At 38.2% G+C, this 23,716-nt stretch overlaps 1 protein-coding gene across 2 annotated transcripts in view; it reads left to right on the top strand.

Annotated features, from left to right (window-relative positions):
- The window catches only part of AFG1L (AFG1 like ATPase), a 239,814-nt gene that overhangs the window by 144,592 nt on the left and 71,506 nt on the right, over nucleotides 1-23,716 (top strand). For both annotated transcript variants that reach the window (XM_078054909.1, XM_078054910.1), the window contains exon 9: nucleotides 18,901-18,983. In XM_078054909.1, coding sequence (XP_077911035.1) covers nucleotides 18,901-18,983 — 83 coding nt within the window. The remainder of the gene's footprint in view (nucleotides 1-18,900; nucleotides 18,984-23,716) is intronic.

Genomic DNA, 23,716 nt, shown 5'->3' with positions numbered 1-23,716 from the left:
GCCTTTTGTTTGTTTGTTAGGCCTTTTGTTTTCTTCACTTAGGTTTATCCCTGCCATCACTCTTGGTTTAATAGTCATGCTTATGGTTTCCTTTGCTCCAATTGGAATTAAGTCAAGATTTTCCTGAGAAAGCTGGACTAGGCTTAGAAGGGAAAGGTAAGGGCAGAGGGAGAAAGCAAAAAAATAGTTTCAGAGTATGTGGGAGAAGATACTTGATGTGGCACTAAATAAGTTATGAATAGTGAGAGCTGAGAAATACAGAGCAAGGAGTATGTTGGGAAATCAGAGGGGGAGACGAACCATGAGAGACTATGGACTCTGAGAAACAAACAGGGTTCTAGAGGGGAGGGGGGTGGGGGGATGGGTTAGCCTGGTGATGGGTATTAAAGAGGGCACATACTGAACGAAGCACTGGGTGTTATACGCAAACAATGAATCATGGAACACTACAACAAAAACTAATGATGTAATATATGGTGATTCACATAACATAATAAAATAAAAGAAAAAAAAAAGAAACATTTATACCATCACTTTATACAGTATGAGCCAATTGAGGCTCATGCCTAAGATTGCCCAGCTAGTGGCAGAGCCAAAACTAGAACCCAGATTTCCTGCTTTTTTACTGAGCGTTCTTTCCACAAACCACGTTGCTTAATATGTGTGTGCGCATGTGTGTGTGTCTTAACATTATATATTTGTTATATTTACATGTTGTCTTTGGGTAGAATTAATTATATTTTATATTATATTATAATTATAAATTATATTCTCATTTGCTTTTTTCAAAAAGGAATTCTTTTTCTTTTATAAAAGTATAATCTACTTTATTAATCTACCTTTAGTTGTACACAATGATAAATATAGTGATGTTCAGTCTTGTTTCAGCTAATAGCTTAAAATTTATTCTTCAGATCTTTTATCAGAGATTAGAATAAGTTATGAGATTGACTGAATTCATCTTCTTTCTCTTCCTCTTTCATCTTTAAATAAAAGTGCTAATGAACAGTGAAATGACAAAAAGCCAAGCAGATACAAGGCAGGAAGAGCAGAACCAGAGTTGAGAATATTTCTAAATGCTGTCCTGGACACTAAAAATCTTAACGAAGTCTCTGAAAATTATTTTTTAAGCTAAATATTTTGAGATTTAGTTTTTATCATTCTAGAAGTGATTATAGTATAAATGAATCACATGCATTATGTACTTCGTGTATTCATATGGTTTTATTAAGGTAGAGAAGTTATTGTTTACCCCTGATTATTTGTATAGAAGAAGGAAAAAACTTACGAGTAAATTTACTGGATTTTCAAAAAATAGATTTTGCAAAGCCGCAGATGTAGTGAGAAATTCCTCTTGGCCTGAGGGTATATTGCACAGTTCCTTTTTGTGGGAGAGAAAGAAAGCTTACAGGTGCTGCAGTTATGGGTTGGTAGCATGGTTATAAAAAAGATTCTCAAAAAGCATATACATCAACTTCTTTCCAGTCTCTGATGTCATTCTTATGTTTTTCTTTTTTTACCTCAGGAATGAGGACTCTGGTTTTCTTGGATAAAGTAAACAGTGGGAGAAGAAATGGAATATTAATTAAAATTCTGTTGGTTATGACAGAGCTGGAAATGTATAATGGCTGTGATTTCAATAAGACAGCTATCAGCTTTTTCCAAGTACCACTATTTGGGGACAATACAAGGAGTTCTCTAAGATCTTTCCTTTTATAAAATTTCATGAAAGAGAAATGAATGCATGCTATATTAAAAAATCTGAACACATAAGTGTATATTTACTAAATATCAAATGCTCCCTCCTTCACTACTCTCTCCTCTCCCCATTTCTTCCCCTCCTCCACCCCTATTTCATTCCTACTTCCCTCCTCAGGAGTAGTTGCTGTTAAAAATTTAATGTGGAGGAGTGACATCAGTATCAGGATTGAATAAGACATCTCTTGTTCATGCTCCCACGCCCCCCTCCCCCCCCAGCCACCAACCAACAGTAATTTGGCGTCTATTCACAGACAAAAGTGCCTTTGTGGGCGGTGTTGGATTTAGCACCATATGCCGAGGCACCTGGGAGGAGGCTTGCCTACCCATATGTCAGGTAATAGGAATATAGACCTTGGTCTTGGCTGTGGACCTTACAGTGGTCTGTGAACCATCTCTAGCACCTCTCAGTTGTGGTTTGGGAGCCCCTGGAAACACTATCTTAAACAGTCACCCGAGGATGAGAGAGCCTTTGTAGATGTCCAGGTTTCTAGTGGAAGACTTCCAGCATACTCTTGGAGCAAAAAACAAACAAAACCTGAGTTTGGACACATTGGAGAGGGTAAGAAGAACGGTTTGACTTTACCTGCATCACCCCTCCCCCAAGGCAGTGCAGCTTAGGGCCAAGAGAGAACTTCTTGGCCTGTGATTTCTCCTGCAGGGGATCGTAAGAGGATGTGAGTGATCACCCTGCTTCCGCAGCTGTGTGGGATGCTGCCTAAGAGGCTCATTTCTCTTTTGCCCCATCCAGAGTACTGAGTTATGAGCTGCATGACTGGAGGGCAGGAAGAGGCTAGGAGAGGAGCAGATAGAACTCTTTGAAGGCATTAAAGAGAGTTGGATCCTACTAACTGCTTCACATACATTAACAAGCTGCTGGGGACCCTCGCCCAGATCCCCTTCGTTGGCTCAAGGGCATCCCCAGTGCTTTGCATATCACACACACACACACACACACACACACACACACACACACACCCTCCTTCATGGCTGATGCCCTGTGTATGCTCCCAATGGCCATGGTAAGAGTGAGCTTTGGCAGATGGCTAGTGAGCATGTTCAGAAAGCCAGCCTGAATCTGCACACCAGGGAGAGATCACAAACTTGAGCTTTAGTGCTCCCTTTGGGAAAATAAAAGGAAGGTTGTCAGCACTCAGGATGTTGCAGGATTGAGAGAAGGCATATAGCCTTAAGAATTCAAGAAAGAGCAATAATTGTGGAGCACATGTATCCATAGAAGGTCTGAAAAAGCCTCAGAATTCCTAGCAGGCTGATGGAAGGTATTTCTCTCTTGAAAGTATTAGTGAAGACAGGAGGAGGAGGATTGCTACTTCAAATGTGAAGACAGTAGTACAAAACTTCAAAGAATATGAAAAATCATGGAAACATGACACCACCTAAGGATCACAATAGTCTTCCAATAACTGATCCCAAAGACATGGACATCTGGGATTTACCCCATAAAGAATTCAAAATAGTTGGACACCTGGGTGGCTCAGTTGGTTGGGTGACTGCCTTCGGCTCGGGCCATGATCCCCAGGTCCTGGGATCGAGTCCCGCATCGGGCTCCCCCTGCTCAGTGGGGAGCCTGCTTCTCCCTCTCCCTGACACTCCCCCTGCCTGTGCTCTCTCTTGCTCTCTGTCAAATAAATAAATAAAATCTTAAAAAAAAGAAAAAAAAAAAAAGAAAAACAATTCCTTTAAAAAAAAAGAATTCAAAATAGCTGTTTTAAGGAAACTTAATGGCTACAGGAAAACACACAAAAGCAATGCAACAAAATCAGGAAAACCATACACAAACAAAATGAGAAATTTAACAAAGAGAAATAATAAAAAAGAACCAAATAGAAATTCTGAAGCTGAAGAATACAATTAATGAAATGAAAAAAAAAAATAAAGGCAATAGAAAGCAATCAACATTAGGCTTGATCAAGTAGAAGAAAGAATCAGTGAGATCGAAGACAGGGACTTTAAAATTATCCAGTCAGAGCAGAATAAAGAAAAAAGACTGATAAAGAATGAAGAAACTCTACATAAACTATGGGATACCATCAGAAGAAACAATCTGTGAATTATTGGGGTTCCAGAAAGAGAGGAGAGGGAAAGGGGGCAGAAAGTTTATTTAAAGAAATAATGGCAGAGAACTTCCCAAATATGGGGAGAGATTTGGATATCCAAGTTCACAAAGCTTATAGGTCATCAAAAAAACTCAAGAGTCTTTTCCAAGGTACATTATAATAAAACATTATAATAAAACTCAAAAGTCAGAGACAAAGAATCTTTTTTTTTTTTTTTTTTAAGATTTTATTTATTTATTTGACAGAGAGAGAGCGTGAGAGAGGGAACACAAGCAGGGGGAGTGGGAGAGGGAGAAGCAGGCTTCCCGCCAAGCAGGGAGCCCAATGCGGGGCTCGATCCCAGGATCCTGGGATCATGACCTGAGCCGAAGACAGACACTTAACGACTAAGCCACCCAGGCGCCCCGCAGAGACAAAGAATCTTAAGAGCAACAAGAGAAAGGAAATTTGTTACTAGCACACCACAAGGCTATCAGATTTCTCAGGAGAAATCTTACAAGCCAGAAGACAGTGGAATGATATATTCAAATATAACTAAAATTTAAAAAAAAACCTACCAGTCAAGAATACTCTCTTCAGCAAAGTTATCCTTCAGAAATAACATATAGGCAAAGACTTATCCAGACAAACAAAAGCTGAGGGAGTTCATCATCACTAGACCTGCTTTATAAGAAGTTCTTCAAACTGAAATGAGAGAATAGTAATTAGTAACATGAAAATATGAAAATATACAATACACTGGTAAAGGTATACAGTCAAATTCAGAATAGTCTAATTTTGTAATATGGTGGTATGTAAGCCACTTAAATCTAGTACAAAGGTTAAAGAACAAGAGTATTAAAAATAACTATAGCTACAATAATTTATTTAATACATAATATGAAAATGGCTAAATTGTGACATCAAAAACAAAAAAGGAAGGGTAGTAAGAGGGTACAGTTTTTGTATGAGATTGAGGTTGTTACCCATATAAAATATTCTGTTATATTCATAAGGTATTTTATGTAAGCCTCATGGTAACCACAAAACAAAGACTGCCGTAAATACACTAAAGATAAAGAGAAGGGAATCAAAGCCTACCCCTATGGAAAATGATCTGTTCACAGAGGAAGGCAGCAAGAGAGAAAGGAACAAGGAAACAGCCAGAGTATAACTAATAAGATGCTATTGATAATTACTCTAAATATAAGTGGATTAAATTCTCAAATCAAAACGTATAGATTGTCTGGATGGATTAAAAACAAAAAAGGAAGACCTAACTATATGGTGCCTGTAAGGAAACATAGCTTTAAAGACATGTAGGCTCAAAGTGAAGGGATGAAAAAAGATTCTGTGGAAGTAGAAACCAAAAGTGAGCAGGAATAGCTATACCTACATCAGAGAAGAGAGAAGATAGACTTTAAGTCAAAAACTGCAATGAGTCAAAGAACACCACTATATAATAATAAAGGGGTCAATTTATCAAGAAGGCATAACAATCATATGTGCACCCAACATCAGAGCACCTAAATATATTAAGAAAATACTCACATCTGAAGAGAGAAATGTACAAACAGTACAATAATAGTAGAGGGCTTCAAAAAATGGGCAGAGGAACCGTATAGACATTTTTCCAAAGAAGACCTACAAATGGCCATGGGTACATGAAAAGATGTTCAGCATCACTAATCATCAGGAAAATGCAAATCAAAACCACAATGAGATATCACCTCACATCTGTTAGAATGGCTACCCTCAAAACCACAAGAGATAAGTGTTGGGGAGGATATGGAGAAAAAGAAACCCTTGTGCACTATTTGTGGGGCTATAAATTGATGCTGCCCCTAGGAAAAACAGTATAGAAGCTCCTCAAAACATTAAAAGTAGAGTTAGCCTATGATTCAGCAATTCCACTTCTGAGTATATATCCAAAGGAAATGAAATCACTATCTTGAACAGACATCTGTACTTCTGGGTTCTTTGCAGCATTATTTCTAATAGCCAAGATACAGAAACAACCTAAGTGTCCATCAATGGATGAATGGATAAAGATGTAGTATATATATATACAATGGAATATTCTTCAGCCATAAGAAGGAAACACTGCCATTTGTGACAAAATAGATGGACCTTGAGAGCATTATGCTAAGTGAAATAAGTCAGAGAGAGACAAATACAATATGATATTACTTATATGTGGAATCTAAAAAAGCTGAACTCATAGAGACAGAGAATAGGTTGGTCGTTGCCAGGAGCTGGGGAGTGGGGGAAATGGGGAGATGGGCACAAACTTTTAGTTGTAAATGGCTAAGTTTTTGGGATCTAATGCACAGCATGGTGAGTATAGTTAACAATACTGTATTTTATGCTTGAAAGTTGCTAAATTCTTGCCATAAAAAAATGGTAATTATGTGAGGTGATAGCGTATTAACCAATGCTACTGTGATAATCATTTTGCAATATGTTAAGTTTATCAGTTGTACACCTTAACCTTACAAATGTTATATGTCAGTTATACCTCAATAAAGCTGAAAGAAAATCTGTATCTTTTCAAGCATTTTTCGTACATTTATATGCATTACATATCTCTATATATGCCTAAGCATATAGTTTTGTTGTAAATTAACAGGGTAATAGTTACATCTATATCTGACTTGTGCTTTTATACCTTGGAGAGACCCTGGAGATCTTGTTATATCAGATATAACTCTAGCTCTTTCTTTTAAATGGATGTTTTGTATTTCTACTAATGGCTGCACTAGTATTTTTAAACTAATCTGCAATTTTTGTATACTTAGGTTTACTGTGTTTCTTTTCAAATAATGCTTTAAAAAAAGCTGTTTACAAATGCATTTTTAGTCACAGGAGTCAATGTTTTTGTAGGATAGGTTCCTGGAAATGGAATTTCTAGGTCAAAGGTTCTGTGCAATTAAAGCTTTACTAGGTTTTGTCAAATTACACTTAACTTGTATGTTAGATAATATTGAAAATTAAATGGTGAAACTGAATATACAAATAGTATGATGATTTTTTTAAAGAAGCCACATTAATCCTTTCAGAACACAGTAGGGTATAAATAAATAAATGACAACAAATCATGTGGAATTAATGTGTGGTACTCTAGGAATTTTACTGGATGTTGCTTGGACATATCGAGTTAGTATCATGTTATTGCAAAGTGATAGTGGCCAGAATATTTAAGGTGGTGGAATTTTTGAACTTTTTTTTTTTTTTTTTTTAAAGATTTTATTTATTTATTTGACAGAGAGAGACACAGCGAGAGAGGGAACACAAGCAGGGGGAGTGGGAGAGGGAGAAGCAGGCTCCCCGCGGAGCAGGGAGCCCGATGCGGGGCTCGATCCCAGGACCCGGGATCATGACCTGAGCCGAAGGCAGACGCTTAACGACTGAGCCACCCAGGCGCCACCGAATTTTTGAACTTTTATTCCATGTCTTTTTCTGAATATAGCAGATATATGTAGTGGTGACGAGCACATGGTCTGCAGAGTTTAGTCTCTGTCCCCTAGGAGACAAATAATTCTGGACAAGTAGAGAGCAGAATATTTACTCTTTTTGAACTTTAAGTACTGCATTGGTAAATCGAGGCTGATAATCCTATTTTTAAAGGTTGTTGTAAAATTAAGTGCTCAATAAATGGTGGCTGTAGTTATTTTTATTCTTTTGTGACAGTTTTATAAAGATAACCATGATTAAACATTTCTATATAACATATATATGATTAAACATATATATGGCAGCAGAGTGTCTTCTATTTATAACAAGAGGAAAACACATAAACTCTATGTAGCATCCTATGTCTCAAAGGTTACCATTTTTCTGATGAACAGAAGCATCTCTTCATATAAACATTAGGATTTTTTATTTTCCACCCCTATGTCAAAATAATTTGATCATGTAAGGACAAGACCTTCATCAATTCTGACGTGTTCCCCATCCTGGCACATAGCTGTTTAAGATACAAATTGGTATCTTGATCATCCAAATTAATTAAGTCTTATCAGGACACCAGTCTACTAACAGCACCTAAGGTCTTGACCAAGTTGACAGAGGCGGTATAGATTCTTGTTCTTTACAAGTTCCTACTTCTTGATGGTCTAAAGATGATAAATACCATACTTTAGTATACTAGAGTCCAAATATTTTCTAAGAATCAATATGTCTAAGATGAAGAATTTAGAAGGGAAAGTAAGTCATTGGCCTTTTGAACAAGGTCTCTGGTTACAGTAGCAGTTGCCACAGTCAGATGTTTCACCTTTCCTTTTATAGATGGTGAGAGTGGAGGTGTGTTTTTGAAGGGCCATGGTTTCCTCTCAGAGTTCCAAACACTGACAGAGAGATTCTACAACTGTTGTGCTGGGCTTCAGTGCCACACCTACTAAGTTTGATCAGGTATGCCACCAGATGCTGGTGCTTTGCCTCTTTTTTTTTTTTGAAAATATTTTTGGTGACATCCAGGAACTCATTATTTCAGAGGCACATTGGAATGCTCCAAATCACAGTGGTGCTCAAAAAAGATAAGAATGTAGCCTCATTAACAATATGAGATGTGAGTTGAAAACCTAACTCTATAAACTTAGGGTCATCTAGTTTGGGATGTTGGAATCCTCTGCTGGACCAGTCACTCAAGTGTCCTTCTGTCCTTTCTATACATTCTCATATTTTTATTTTCCCTAAGGAAATTTATTCCAAGTCCTCTTCATCTAATCAAACTACTCCAATTATAGAATATTTCTCCAACCCATGTTAAGCGTTATCAGTCCTTTGTTTACTTAGTATTCTGTTTATTTCCTTTGTTCATTCAAATAGATCTTGACAACTCATATGCTTTTATGTCTTTACCCCCATTGCAAAGTCATGGTGATTTCTTTTTCATCTCATTTTATCCAAACAAGAAAGGAATCAATGCTACCAATCTCTGACTCTTTGATTCTAGGACCATAAACACCAACCCTGGGTGGTCCTATGGCTTTAATTACCACCTATGATGGACATTGTGGTTGTTTTCTCCAAAATTCATTCCATCTTCCTTCTACTATGGAGTAGTCATGTAATTTGGATGGGACCAACTGGAGGTGGGGCTAGATTAGGCTAAGCCCGTGGCTCTCAACACTGATTGCTCATTAGAATGGCCTCAGGAGCTTAAAATAAAACAGACAAAAATCAGCCAACATAAGTCCTCCTCTACAAAAATGACCTGGGCATTGGTACTTTCTAAATAATTGCCAGTTAATGCTAACATGCAGTCAGTGTTGAGAACCACTGGTCTACCAACCAGGGTATTTCCATCTTCCCTGCCACTTGCATTGGTTTAGGAAACTCAGAGTTAGCTTGTGTCTTTTTCTAAGCTACATGAGTTGATTGTGGTGGGTGTAAGCAGCCAAATCAGCATAGCTCACGACTTTTGTTTTATGAATGTGGATATGTTCTCAGTTTCATCTCTTTGTCATTGAAGAAACCCTGCCTTGGGATGAAGCTCTTACTTGGAGGAAGATAGAATTCCTTGTCTGAATTTTCTGTCTCAGCTGAGTTCTGACAAAGACTTTCTCTTTGACTGTACTTTAGTTAGCCTCCTTGAAGCCCTCTTCTCTACTAGGCCTCAACCTTGGCCTACCATGTCCTTGTCAGTCTTTGCTGAGTCTAGTTTTAGCAAGAATCCTGCTAAGTCAGTTCCCATTTTATCATAAAAGCTCCTTGGGAAAGGGACTGTACTGGTTGGCTTTTTCCTGTAGTTTCTGACATATTGACTTGCACCTAAGCTTCGCACATGGATGAGTTTGCTAATGATTTGTTCAGTTGATCAGTATTTACTGAGCATTTACTATATATTATGTACTGGATATTGTGCTAGGTGCTAGGGACACAATGATGAACAACATAAACATGATCCTTATCTCAGAACATACAAGCTTGAAACCCAAATCTGTTTCTGTTATCTTAGTGATTACAAGAAAGCTTCCAATTTTTTTTTTTTTAAAGATTTTATTTATTTATTCATGAGAGACAGAGAGAGAGAGAGAGGCAGAGGGAGAAGCAGGCTCCCAAGGAGCAGGGAGCCTGATGCGGGACTCGATCCCAGGACCCTGGGATCATGACCTGAGCCAAAGGCAGACGCTTAACCATCTGAGCCACCCGGGTGCCCCAGAAAGCTTCCAATTTTTTATGTGCAGTGTAATGTAACTGGATAGAGTTTCTGAAAAGTTGCTCCATATCATTTTTGTATGGGGTATGGTTACAATAAGTAAATGAATCTATTCATTGCAACACAGCTGCTTCTCAAAATAACCATCAGGACTAGGCCTTACCTGGTTAGCATATGATCAGAAGGCAGCAGAGGTAGGACTGTCCCAAGCAGGCTGACAGAGTTCTGCAAGGACTTGCAATAAACCCATATGAATTTTGCATTGCCTTTATATCCAACTAAGAGACCTGGTTGCTTGAACATTTCCTGGGTGTGGAGGCAATATAGCAAAGTAATTAAGAATATGAACATTGGAACCAAAATGCTTGGGTTGGAATCCTGGTTCTCTTATCGAAACCCAAGTTCAGCTGCCCCTTGCTCAAAAGGCCAATACCAAGAGATGAGTTTTGACTGGAAAAGAATATGAACTTTATTCAGGAGGCTGGCCAGCTGGGTAGAAGGTGGACTCTTGATTTTTAAAGGGGTTTGATCAGGTAAGGGAGTACAGTGGTCTGACATTTCTGGATTATGTGCAGATTTGATGATGCCAGCTACAGGGTTATCTTGGTGCTCGGAGGTTGTGCAAGAAGTTATGGTTCCTTGGTGCCCAGGGGTGATTGGGCAAGAAGGTCTGGTTCCTTGGTACCTGGGGGTGGTTGAGCAAGAGTACTCTGTTCTTTCTGCAAAGGAGGGCAAGATCTACAGATGTGCAAAGGGAGGTCAGTAAAGTCATTGTGTGACCTTAAAAAGAAAAAAAAAAAAACGTTTTACTAAAAGATTGCTGGCCTAATCAGAAAGCCAAGGTGGCTTTAAGCAGACTTGCTGGCCTCTGTGGCCTAGGAATGTTCTGGTCCTTCATTCCCCAAGGCCAGTGTTCTGCCAGTCTCAAAGAAAGTAAAGTAAAGTAGTTCTGTTACAGATCAAGGACCTTAAGGCAGCAGGCAAGGGAGTGTGTCAACTTGAAGCAAGTTAACACTTAAGATCAGCTGGAATGCTGTTACAGTTCTACCACTTTTGAGGTTTTTTATAATGGACACGTTACTGCTCTTGTACTTTAGTGTCCTTATCTATCTGTAAAGTGGGAATAATAATAATTCCACCAATTTTATAGAGTGTGAGAGGCATATATTTAAAGGGTATGCCTTTAAAACCCTTAAAAAATGGTTTACCCTTTATATATGGCACATGGTAAACCCTTACATTAGTGTTTGCTATTTAATGATATTGATGATGAAGATGGACCCATTTATTTACACCTCAAATTACCAAGTTTATGGCAGTTTTATTATGAGATCTTTTAAAATATGAGCAGAAACTTCATATGTATTTTGTAGGAGAGAGTAATTGTCTGAGATTAGTTTGTACTTCCCCTTTTTGCACCTATGAGAGAGGGAAATAAATCATCCTCATCATTGGACTCCAGTCCTGCTTCGTAGGGCCTGTGAGTAGATGGTGCCATGTAGTGAGTTAAGCAGGCAATTCTTGCTCTCTTGGAGTTCACCTTCCAAGACTGACAACATCAGTTTAGATGATCAGGTGCAGGTCACAAAAATAGTGGGCCATGAGTTGACCAGACACTTTAAACATAGAAAACGTCCTATATAATGGAAGATTGCTATAATACAATCCAGTATAGTATAGAATTTAGTATAGGATGAACATATCTCATACACAGTTTTGAACTAAATAGTTAAAGGAAATTATAATGGAATCATACAGTATGGACCTCTAGAAGACCAATTAGCATATTTATGCTGTGCAGAGGTAATTGATTTGGGACAGGGAGGGAGGAATCGGGAAACAAAAAATAATCATGTAAATTGTATAAGGCTAAAGACAAATGATCCTGTAACTACTGTGTAATAAAGCAGTGTGGCATGGTGAGAAGATCATAGATTTGGGGGCATGAGTGACCCGGGCAAATCATGGCTCAGCCACCTACCAACTATGTGGCCTCTCTAGAGCTCTTTGAATTGTGAAATTACTGTATTTTCCCTTCCAATTGTGGCTGCAGAAAGAGGCAGATTTTGGCTCACCTTACAAGCAAGTGTGTACAGCTGTGCTTTTTAGCTTCAGTCCTGGCACTTTTTTTTTTTTTATGTCACAATTGTTCTTTCCTTTTTTACGGTCTTTAAAAAATGTCTTCCTGTATGCTTATTAATGGGACAAGAGTGTTAGTAATGTATTAGTTTGCTTGGGCTCCCATAACAAAATACCACAGACTGGTGGCTTAAACAACAGAAATGTATTTTCTCACAGTTCTGGAGGCTAGAAGTCCAAGATCAAGGTGTTGGCAGGGTTGGTTTCTCCTGAGGCATCTCTCCTTGACTTGGAGATGGCTGTCTTTTCCCTCTGCCTTCACATGGTCCTTCCTCTTTTGCATGTCTGTGTCTAATTTCCTCCTCTCATGAGTACACCAGTCATATTGGATTAGGGCCTACCCTAAAAAAAAAAAACAAAAAAACACCTCATTTTAATGTAATCACCTCTTTAAAGGCTCAATCTCCAAGTACAGTCACATTCTGCAGTACTGGGGGTTAGGACTTCAACATACAAATTTGCAGGGAACACAGTTTAGCCCATTGCAGTGATTTTAAAAAAGTAATCTCCTCCTTAAATTTCCTCAACTGTAAAATGAGGATAAAAAAATTACTCTGTGTATGATTATTGTGAGGATTATATGAGGTAAGTTCAAGTTATTATGCATTATCACAAGTGAGACATAAGAGCACTTGGCAGTGGCTAAAGTGTCTTATTTCCTGCTTTTTGGAAGGGAAGAGAAATTTTGAAACTGCTTGATAGAAAGAAGAGATGTAAACCTTACCAAGTAAGGTGGTAGGGTGTGGATATTTTAAGCAAGAGATAAGTGGGGTAGCCAGGGAGTGGGGCAGTGGGAAAATTTTTTTTTAATGTATTTTGGAATAGATGAGCAAGAAAGCAAAGGAGGCAAAGTGATTGGTGGTAGACTCTGAGCCTTGGGTCTACTTCAGAACTAAAAAGTTCTGAACAAGAACTTAGCTGTGAAGTGTGAGAACTTCAGGATTGTATTAAGAATTTTAGATCGAGGAGTGCCTGGGTGGCTCAGTCGGTTAAGTGTTGGACTCTTGGTTCCAGCTCAGGTCATGATCAGGGCTATGAGATCAAGCCCCTCAACAGGTCTACAGTTGGTGCAGAGTCTGCTCGAGATTCTCTCTCCTTTCCCCTCTGCTCCTCTCCCTGCCTGTGTGCATGCCTGTGCATTCTCTCTCCAGTAATAAATAAAATCTTTTTTTTTTTAATTTATTTATTTGAGAGAGAGAGAGTGCACGAGCACAGGGAGGAGCAGAGGGAGAGAGAGAATCTCAAGCAGACTCCCCACTGAGTATGGAGCCCAAGTGGGGGCTCTGTTTCACAATCCTGAGATCATGACCTGAGCAGAAATCAAGAGTGGGCTGCTTAACCAACTGAGCCACCCAGGCACCCCAATAAATAAAATCTTAAAAAAGACGAATTTTAGACTGAAAGAGATCATAATTCAATTCCTTTATTTTATAAGAGAGAAAACTGAGGGGGAAGTTAAGTAACAGGCTAAAATTGCAATTTCTGGGAAATTGGCAAAGGACTTAGCAACTTTGAAAAATGATGTCCATGATTGGGAGAAGAAGAAAATGGTAACTTTGAGGCAGATATCTGAATTCTACCAGGCTGTCAGAGCAAAAGCTTATTCATTATTGTATTTCTAGGAAACAGGGAAGTACCCAGTATATAGTGTTCAGTGTTTGTTAAGTTAATCCAAAGTAAATATTGAATTTGCAGGGGACTTGTTAAACCGTAAGTGTATAGTTTTTGTGATATAAAACAATGTAGCATATTTACAAAAAATATGGGACATCTTTAGTATCATCCTGAAAAATTAACATACAAAAATATTACATTAATAATTTCTAAGACTGCTGGATATAAGGTGAGCATTCAAAAATCAATTGTATTTCTTTATACCAGTAGCAAACACATACTTAGGAATGCTCATACACCACTCTTGGGAGTGTAGGTTGTGCATCGCCTTGGAACCCTGACAGCGTTGGCTAAAGCTAAGCAGACTCTTATCCTATGGCCAAGCAGTTACTCTTCTAGGTATATATCCAACAAGAGCATGTGCATGTGTGCGCCAAGACTCACATGCAGAAATGTTCGTGGCTGCATTATTTGAAAGAGCAAGTAACTAGAAACAGCCCAAATGTCCATCAACAGTAGAATGAGTCGATAAATTGTGGCCTATTCACATAGTGGATATGACACACCAATCAAACTAACTATACACAACATGAGAATGGATGAATCTCACAAACATAAAGGAGCCCAATCACAAAAGAATACATACTGGGTAGTTCTACTTATATAAAACTCCCAAAACAGGCAAAATTCTATGTTGCTAGAATCAGCATACTGGTTACCTTTGAAGAGGTAGAAGAGGGTACTAGGGGGACTTCACAGGTGCTAGTAATGTTCTGTTTCTTGACTGAGCTGGACATTTATGACTTGTGTATTTCTCTGTATTTATGTTATACTTACATCATAAGAAGCTTAAAAATATGTCCAAGCTTATCATGTGTTGAATTTTTATATATCATTGCTTAAGCTTAAAAGTGGTAGCACATGATTGTTTGAAATGAGATTGAAGCAGGTTTCTTAGAGTGTACACCTGCTTCCGCATGTATATCTGGATGTATGTCCCGTCTCAAAAAAAAAAAGAGACCCCCACCCAGTCTCCTTTTTTTTGGCTCAATATCTTTCTTGTATTCTTACTTGTCATTTACTTACAGAATTATATTCTCAGCAAACAAAATAGTACAGTATACACTGTGGCTTTCCTGTATTTAAATGTAGTTATTTCTCTCATAGAACTTTTAAGATCTTGGAAAGAATTAAGCTTAGAACTGTGTGTATAAATATGATCCCACTTTCTCTGTCATCATCTCTGTACATGTAGAAAAAACTTGAAGGATATCAACTATAAGCAAACTTTTTTTTCTGAGAAGGGGATAGACTTTCATTTCTACCTTTGCACTTTTAATATTTGAATTTTTTACAATGAGCCTGGATCACTTTTTTTTTAGCTTAAAAACATACAGTTTTAAAGCACTTAAGTTAAAAGACAGATTTTAGTTATTTAAGTATTTTATTTCCTGGAACTAGAAAGGCCTCAGCCATATTTTCCTCTTATGCTTACTTATTAAAAATGTATAAAACTGATCAGTTAAATATTGTCAAAAACTTCAATAGTGTATATCTTTTAAGTTCCTATTTAATATAATCACTTAGATAAGACATAAAACTTTGTTATGTGTTTTTTTCTCTTTTTCCATTGTAAGCAATATTACTTTTATAATAAAGAGTATTTAAGGTAGGCAAATCTTTATTATTTCAGTCTTTGCTTACAAGGTTAATATATTGTGGTTTTAAAGGATTTTCTCCACAATATTTATTGTTCTTTTGTTCCAACTTGGAAGGAAAAAGCCAGAGTAGGAGCTATATAAAGTTATTTTGTGAGATGGCTATTTTTCTGATGGTATTATTCAAAGTTGCTAAAAATACACACAATAGCTCTTGAGGAGAATGCAAACTGCTAGAATATGGTTCTTTTAGTAGTACATTTTTCTTTGCAAAGTCAAGGCCTTTCACTCATGCATATGCTCCCACGTATGCGTTCACCTCCCTCCGCTTCCTCCCCAAATTTCCTAATTGCATTTTTAGATTGTGTAATTGTATTTGTCCTTTGTATATGTAAATATACAAACTATTTTAAAATAACTTTCTTTTGGTAGCTGATTAGTTTTATTCACTGCAATTGGATGGTGATAAGAGGTCACAGGTCTTGTAACTATCTCTGGAAATTAGGAAATTAAACCATGCCCTTTTGACTAGAATCATCAACTTGGAATTAGTTTAGCTTTCACCCTCCTCCATCCTTCTGCAAAGTGTTTTGAAGAAGTTAGCTTAAGTGAATAAAATCTGAAAATTTGAGGTTTATTTTTCTTTAAAAATATAAATGGAGTGTTAGTATTTTTCAGACAAGAGCTAAAATCTGAGGGCTTTGGTTGTAGTTCTTTTGCTGCTGATTAGGTATTCCTCAGTGGTGATTAGTGAATGTACAAATGCAATCATTCAGTAGGGCTTAATCACTCCTATGAGAGAGAAGTTAGTTACCCAGAAAGAGAAATTGAAGCTTGTATAACTTCCATTAGTCTTATTTTTTAATAGCAAAAAAATAAAGAAGAAAAAATTTTGGCTAAATTAGGAATATTGGGTCATATAAGATAAATTGTGGTTTAAAAGAAATAGAGAGCCTGGGTAAATATGCTTACATGAATATATTGCTGTGCTATTTATTATATTGTCTGTGGTACAGCTAGCTTATGAAAAACTGGCCCTTACCACAGCAGGACAGATTTCCCTCAGAGAGATAGAGTGTGAAGTGCTAGCTAAAAAAGTCCATCTCCTCTTCGTACTGGGTAGCTGGGCCCCCACAATGACAGCCTGGGCAAGGGGGAGGAGGTACCTCTTTTCCCAATTTTAGTACATTACTCAAAGTTGAGAAGAAGAGAGGTATATGGCTATACCCTTTCTTCAAAAAACAGATCATCTGAGGCAAGAGGAGAGTGGAATGCATGTATTTAGGCAACACCATATTCCTTTCTGGTGAGATGGGTTACAGGCCCCGAGTCCCAAGAGTGAGGCCTGGGGAGTGGGTATGAGTCACTTGGAATGGTGAGCTGTGGAGGTCTATATGGGGAGGCCCACCAGCTGCTCAGGTCTAGCATTGTAGGGCGGCATGACTCTGTTAAGTTCAGGGGTTGTTTGTCACAGGTAGGGTTCAAAAGCTGTGTTTTGTAGACTTCCTCAGAGGACCAGCTTCTTCTTGGGGGTTATTTTATTTTATTTTTTAAAAGATTTTACTTATTTATTTGAGAGAGAGAATGAGTGAGAGAGAGAGAGAGCTTGAGAGCGAGCACGAGTTGGGGGACGGAGAAGGAGAAGCAGACTCCCCGCTGAGCAGGGAGCCCAACGCAAGACTCGATCCCAGGACCCTGGGATCAAAATACTCCAGCCTTCCAGCCCTGATTTCTGGGTTATTCCTAAGGTGATCCACTGTCCCAGTTTGCCCAGGACTGTCCTGATGTGAGCACCAAAAGTCCTGCATCCGGGGAAACCCCTCAGTCCCAGGGGGATGGTTGATCGCCCTATTTTACTTTCTTGAGCCACTTGGCAGCTGCAGCATGGGAGAAGGGGAAGTGTATTCTCCCTGCCACTGTGTACAGTCTCTTCCCTGCAGTGCAGATGATAAACAGCCCTCAGCTCTTGGGTAGCAGTTCAACCCAGGATGCAGTTTCCGAGCGGAAGAATGTAGCTACATTTCAAGTGTGCCCAGATACGACTGTTCTGATTATCTATTGCTGCATAACAAATGACTGAAAAAATTAGAGGCTTAAAACAACATTGCTTCATTCTCTCTCCCTGTTTTCTGTGGGTCAGGGATTTGAGAAAGCCTCAGCGGGCAATTCTGGCTCCCTTAGTACCATAGTGGCAACAACTGGAACAGCTGGGGCCTGGTCAGACCTCTGTCTTCATGTCATCTCAGGGCCCCTCCAGGCCGTGTCTCTGTCTGGGCTGCTTTAAGCTCTCTCCAGGCAGTTTGATGCTCACCTAGCAGTTCAGGGTCCAGAGCAAGTGTTCCAGCTAGCGAGTAAGAAGCTGCCTTGGCTGTGTAACGTAGGATGCTGTTGCATAGCGTCATCTTGTCCTAGTCACAAGATTCAGGGGAGGGGGAACATAGACCCCACTTCCCGATGGATGGAATATCAACATCATAACATGTTGGCGTGGGGAGATTATTGCAGCCATCTTTGGAAAATACAGTTTGCCACGATTACCTTGGCCCAAAAAAGCAGTTTTTCACTAATAAAGGTAATGAAGTTGTTAAAATACAATTTTTTCCTCATGAATTTTCATAAAGCAATTTTCATTTAGGTTGAAAACAAAAAGATCAGCCTGTAAATGTTTCTTGAATTGTTCTGAAAACCCTTGCTCACCATTGTTCTACTGGAATGAATATGTGTCTATAATATATAATATATATACCCCCCCCCTTACCCCTAAAAAGAAAGCCAGCTGACCAAGATAGGTGTAGCAAAAGTTCATAAGCTTCTACAGGAGGAGTTTCAGTGTGTGTGTGTGTGTGTGTGTGTGTGTGTGTGTGTGGTGTGAGTTTCCACGCACATGTGCGGGGGGGGGGCGGCGGGGAGGAGGGGGATGGAAAGGAAAGAGTAATTGGGAGAATAGAAGGACATCAGTGGCATAGGACTCAGGCTGAAGGGAGGTGTCTGCAGCAGGAAAGAACGCTAAAGACATTGATGGCTGGAAAGGGGACTATAAGGGACAAGGGCAGTGGCGGTCATTTACAAATGAAGGGCAGGTATACATATAGCGTAGCTTTAGTAAGAGCATTTGGTTTAAAATGTGGATACTAATGTTCTGGCCTAGCTCTCTCCCATTGTGATGCTGAAGACCCATGAGTTATTCTTTCTGATAGCTTCTTACTTAATGGTTAACAGAAATTGGCATTTAAAAAATTTTTAATGTAATGCACATTATGTGGGAATTTGCTGATTAGCATTGTTTTAGCAAAGTGTCAGAAAGGCATGCTGCTAATCTTAACTTCTTTGAACTGATTTCTTTGGGCTTGATATATATTTAATGTTCAACTTTTATGATTCTTATGTGACTACTCTTGTTTTGTCCTAAACTCATTATTTTACTAAGGAAAAATTTCAAAGATTAAAGAAAGAAAAAGGATAGCAGACAGATCATAATTCTAAGCCACCACTTGTTTGTGTGTTTGGATTGCAGAAATACTGTAGTACGGTCCAGCTAGATTCTGGGATTGACTACCGGAAAAGGGAACTTCCTGCTGCAGGAAAACTCTACTATCTGTAAGTTTTTCTTTTTTTAAATTTAATTTTCTAAGTTTAATATCAAATAATCAGGAAAAGATGAGAAAAATAAGCAGGGTAATTATTAGAGCAGGAAAGGCTAGTTCTGAAGCCTGTGACTTTTAGAATACAAAATGTTATAATGTTAACTTCTTTAAACTGTGTTTTTTGCCATCCACATTTGCATGATTTATAATGTGTGATTGGATGAAACCCTAATTAGTTTTTTGGGGAGGAGTGATGACAGATGGTTAGAAAGTAATGAGATCCTCTTATGAGACTCTAGGATTAAGAGAATATCTTTATTGTGTGAAAGTAATTAATTATTTGTGGACATCTCCTGACAAATGTGCCATTTCTGTTCCCCAAAAATTGTTGTTTTATTTTGTTACACAGTCTGTATTTATCATTGTTGATTGACTTCCATATATAACCATGTAAAATATATATACACAAGTACAACTGGATATATTTTATCTTTTAAAAACAAAGACTCTCCTGAGTAGGAGCCATTTCTAATAATAGATGTATTCAGCCCGTGCAGTTAATGCTGAAAAACAAATAGTTGGTTTTAAAATGTCATTTGTGCGAACCTGAAAAGGGACAAGTGCTTTACAAATGTAAACTGCTGTTTAGCATACGCCACCAGCGTTGGGCACATAGTGGGTTCTCAATAAATAGATCTAAGGGCTAATTGTGATTTAACTCAAAGGCGTGTTTCTGCTAATTTAAATTTTGATAATGTGTGTATGAGAGGTTCAGAAAAGTTCTTGTCTCTGCCACCTTGTAAGCAGAAGTACTTTACTGTTTTTGAAGCAGAAATTAGCTAGAAAAATCACATAATTAAAATTGGATGCTTTACAATGTACCAAGGGGGACTATTTCAGTTTATTATTCAGATTCTGATGATTATTATAGAAGGTTCTTCATGTGCCCTTAAGTACTTTGTCTTTAAAGTATTTTATAATTTTTAAAAATTCTTATAGCACTTCTTTCTGCTTTAGCTTGGACTTTTTCCCTTCTGTTTCTTTTATGTTTGTGTTTTCTGGTTTTTATATTTTTCTGGTATTTGCAATCTTTTCCCAATTCTTTGCTACCAATTTCGTGATATTCCAGATGTGTGGTACCTAGAAATTAGCTTCTTATTATTCTCTGCATTCTTTTTCAAAGGGGGCAATTCTTGTTCCCTGTTTTCCCACAAAATGTATCCTTATGTGGAAGAATTAAAACATTTTCCTAATGGGAAGTTCCTTCAGTCGATGGTAGTCTGGATCTAAATCATGAAATTTGTTTCATACTGCTAGAGAGGTCTCAGTAGAATTTACAGGTCATGGAAAGCCGCTTTTGTTGGGAGGATAGCCATTTTCTCTCTGACCTGAGGCTGCCTCTTCCTTTTCCTCTGAAGTACAATTTTAACACAATGAAATTCAGGTTTGTACTTAAAATATGCACTGGAGGAAAACAATATCTAACAACAACCCAGAGTCCAGGAATGAAACTTTGGATCAACTTTCTTAAAAATGTATAAATTCATTTAATCCTCAAGGAAGGTAGATTTTGTTCCTGTATTTAACATCAAAAAGGGCTTCACTATAATCTGATAACCCAAAGTAGAGAGCCTAAAGGCACACCTCACTCAGAGGGTAAGGCAGATATGTGTCCCTGAGGAGAATCAGGAATTAAAATCCTCTCGGGAGTGGGAGAATAATATTAGATATAGAGACACGGTGCTAGGGATGTAATTTATATTGTTTCACATGAGCCCTTAGCGAGAACTTCTTTCATGACAAAGAAAATTTCCTAGGGTCATGTTAACATTTCTGATTTAATTAGGTTTCTTTTGCTCTTGTTCTTTTAGGGAAACTTACTAATTTCCCCCATAACAGATTTTAATGTACCATGTTATATATTGCCCTATTACAGCCTGTGTTTCTCTTTATTACCCTATGCCTAAACATCTGGCATTCGTTCCTGAACATACAAGTTCAGATTCCCCCTTTGTCAATCTCATTGGCCCCCTCAGCTGCCTGAAAAGAAAAACAAAATTCTAGCCTCCCTCCAGGGGAACATGAAGCAATAACTCAGGATTTCATACAAGCAGAATCCTACATCTGATCTTTAATGAAATAGAAATATTCATTAATTCAGTGTTTTATTAGTCTAACTTTCCAAAAGCTAATTCAAAATGTCCCAAAACATAATCCAAATAATATCAAGAATTATCAGAGATTTTTAAAAGTACCCAAAAAGTTGACTCGGGAACACTTTCTATGGTTCTTAATATCATCCAGGTTACACAAGAAGTAATTCGTATACGACATTATGTGTTTGTATGTAATCTATTTCAGTTGTAGTTTTACATCATAATAGATATAGAAATCTTACAGTACCTTTATAAATAAGTTCCAGATGTTTTTGGCCCATCCAACGACGTTTTTAATCTCATATAAAACAAACTCTGAAACTTTAAATTTAGCAAGTTACAGATGACAGAAAGCTTGAGCCCAGACATCTGAACTTTTGCAGAAATTAAAACACCCCATGGTTGTCCAATTTTTCATTCTGTGGTAACTGCATGGTCACCCCAGATATGAGCACAAAGTCATTCTCTTCCTTGTTGCTTGGTGGATTGGACTCAATAGGAATCCCATGTGGGGAATATGGTTTGCCGAAATCCAAACAGGTCGACTAAGCATTGGGCTTCCTGTTTGTATTTGGGTGTATTTGGTGTATTTGGACTTGTAATTTTTTTTAACTGCCTGGTGTTTGCCAAGGGTGGCCCTATCCCATACCTTCCAGAGAATTTCACTGCTTCAAATTAGTTCTCTGCTTGGGGGCTGGTGACAGTGGAGGTTACCATTTTATATATGCAATGAGGTCTCTTTTCAGACAGGCAACACCTTGTTCTTCTTCACCTTGTTCAGACGCTCCCTTGTTCTTTTCTCTTTTTCTTTTTCATTCAGGAACTGAGTAGTACAGGTTCTTTTTTCTAAGTCTGTTAAAGGAACCAGGGGTTGGGGGTGGGGAGAGGGTTCCTATTCAAATACTATATCTTCATGCTCACATAAAAACACCCCACCCGTAGCAGAGAGGTCATGGCCTCAATGGAAGACTTTAAACTGAACCAGAAGGGATGGGCAGGGAAGGTATTGGGCCTGGGATTTGATTTTACCCAACTTACCAGCTAATAGGTTTGCCTGTTACTGTTTCATGGATGCTGGCAGAAGACACGAGAGATCTGGGTCAGAGACAAAGGATTTTATGACCCTTGGTGTAGAGAGCATATTGTGTCTGTGCCCTCCTTGCCCTGTGGTCCCATTGTGGGGTGCACAGAGAGTTTTGCCAAGGGCCCAGATGAATACCTGCATAGGCAGTGAGTTGTATTATAGCACAGGAACTCTGAGCTTGGGAAATCTACACCATTTTATAGCCAGAAGTATGCAGGCCTGTTTTTTGTTTCAAGGGAGACATTGCCTCGTCCCTCAAGGTTTCTTGTGCCAAACACAACCTTGAGAAATGGTTAGGGCCATGTATTCCTGGCATGCTCAGCAAGATGAGCAGAAGAGTGAGAGACCCATGGAGGACTGTTTCTCCCAATAGCGGACATTGACCAGACTTTTAACCTTAAAGAAGCTGGGCTTTCTCCCTTTATTTCTTTTGGCTCCTATCCACCGAGTCATCCATTACTTCTACCAAATTATATCTGAACCTGTTATTCAGTTATTTAATATTTCAGTTAAATTGTCTAAAGATCATTTCACTTTCATGTATATGGGGACTATTGCTCATACTGAAATGATGAAAAATATTTTACAACTTTCAGACAAAGCCCAAATATTCAAATATTTTTACCTGGTTTAATACAGTACATATAGTCATCTATCTTTCTAGCCAATCTCAAAAAGAAGTTTCTTCTTACTTTTACCAATAGAAGTTTCATGTCTCAAGTACTCCTAATCTCCCACTTGGGAGATATCTATTCCATATAGAAAATAATTTTTGAGAATATATCTTCGAAAATTAAAAGAAAAGGTGGCTGGCAAAAACCACACAGCTCTGTTTTAGAAGAAAGGTCTGTGAAAACAAAGACTGGAGCTCAAACATGTTAAAACATCCCCACAATTAAAAACTTCGTGTTTCTTGTCTATGATAGTCCCTATACACACTCCTCTTCCCTCAACTGAGAGAATCAGATCAATGAAAATTTAAAACATTTCTTAGCTCATTTGTCACATCTTTTCATACCTAAAACATCGGCAGAGTTCTGTCTTCTGCCTGGAAGGTTGCCACCTTGTAGTTCACCAGAGTCTCTAGGACATCTTGGGACCTTCTCTCCATCCCCCATCTTTACCATTCCAGGTGTTTCTGTCTTAGACATTGGAATTTACAGTGTCTTAGTTTTTCTTACCAGTTAGAGTGCCAACCCAGTCAGTCATTTCCTGTTCCAGTTCCCACTGAAGAACTTCTGAAACATCTGCCAATAGAAGCAACTTGAAAATTGTTAAGTCTAGTTCCTTTCCTTTTAGACCATAATTTGTTTCAGTTCCATGTTCCTGACCATCCAGAGAACTGTAGCAGGCTGTGTGCATACCCCATTGAAACAATTTTTTCTCTCATCATCTATAACAAAGTTTTTGGGGTCGAATGCCAAATATGTCACCTATATTCTTTTCCCTTTAATTCCCTGAATTCCCTCATGTATCTTTTTAGATTCTTGTACATTCATATTCATC

The sequence above is a fragment of the Halichoerus grypus genome, chromosome 9 (genome assembly GCF_964656455.1).
Source record: "Halichoerus grypus chromosome 9, mHalGry1.hap1.1, whole genome shotgun sequence".
Classification (NCBI taxonomy): Eukaryota; Metazoa; Chordata; class Mammalia; order Carnivora; family Phocidae; genus Halichoerus; species Halichoerus grypus.
The sequence above is the reverse complement of the archived record's forward strand: the minus strand, read 5'-3'. Positions and strand labels throughout refer to the sequence as shown.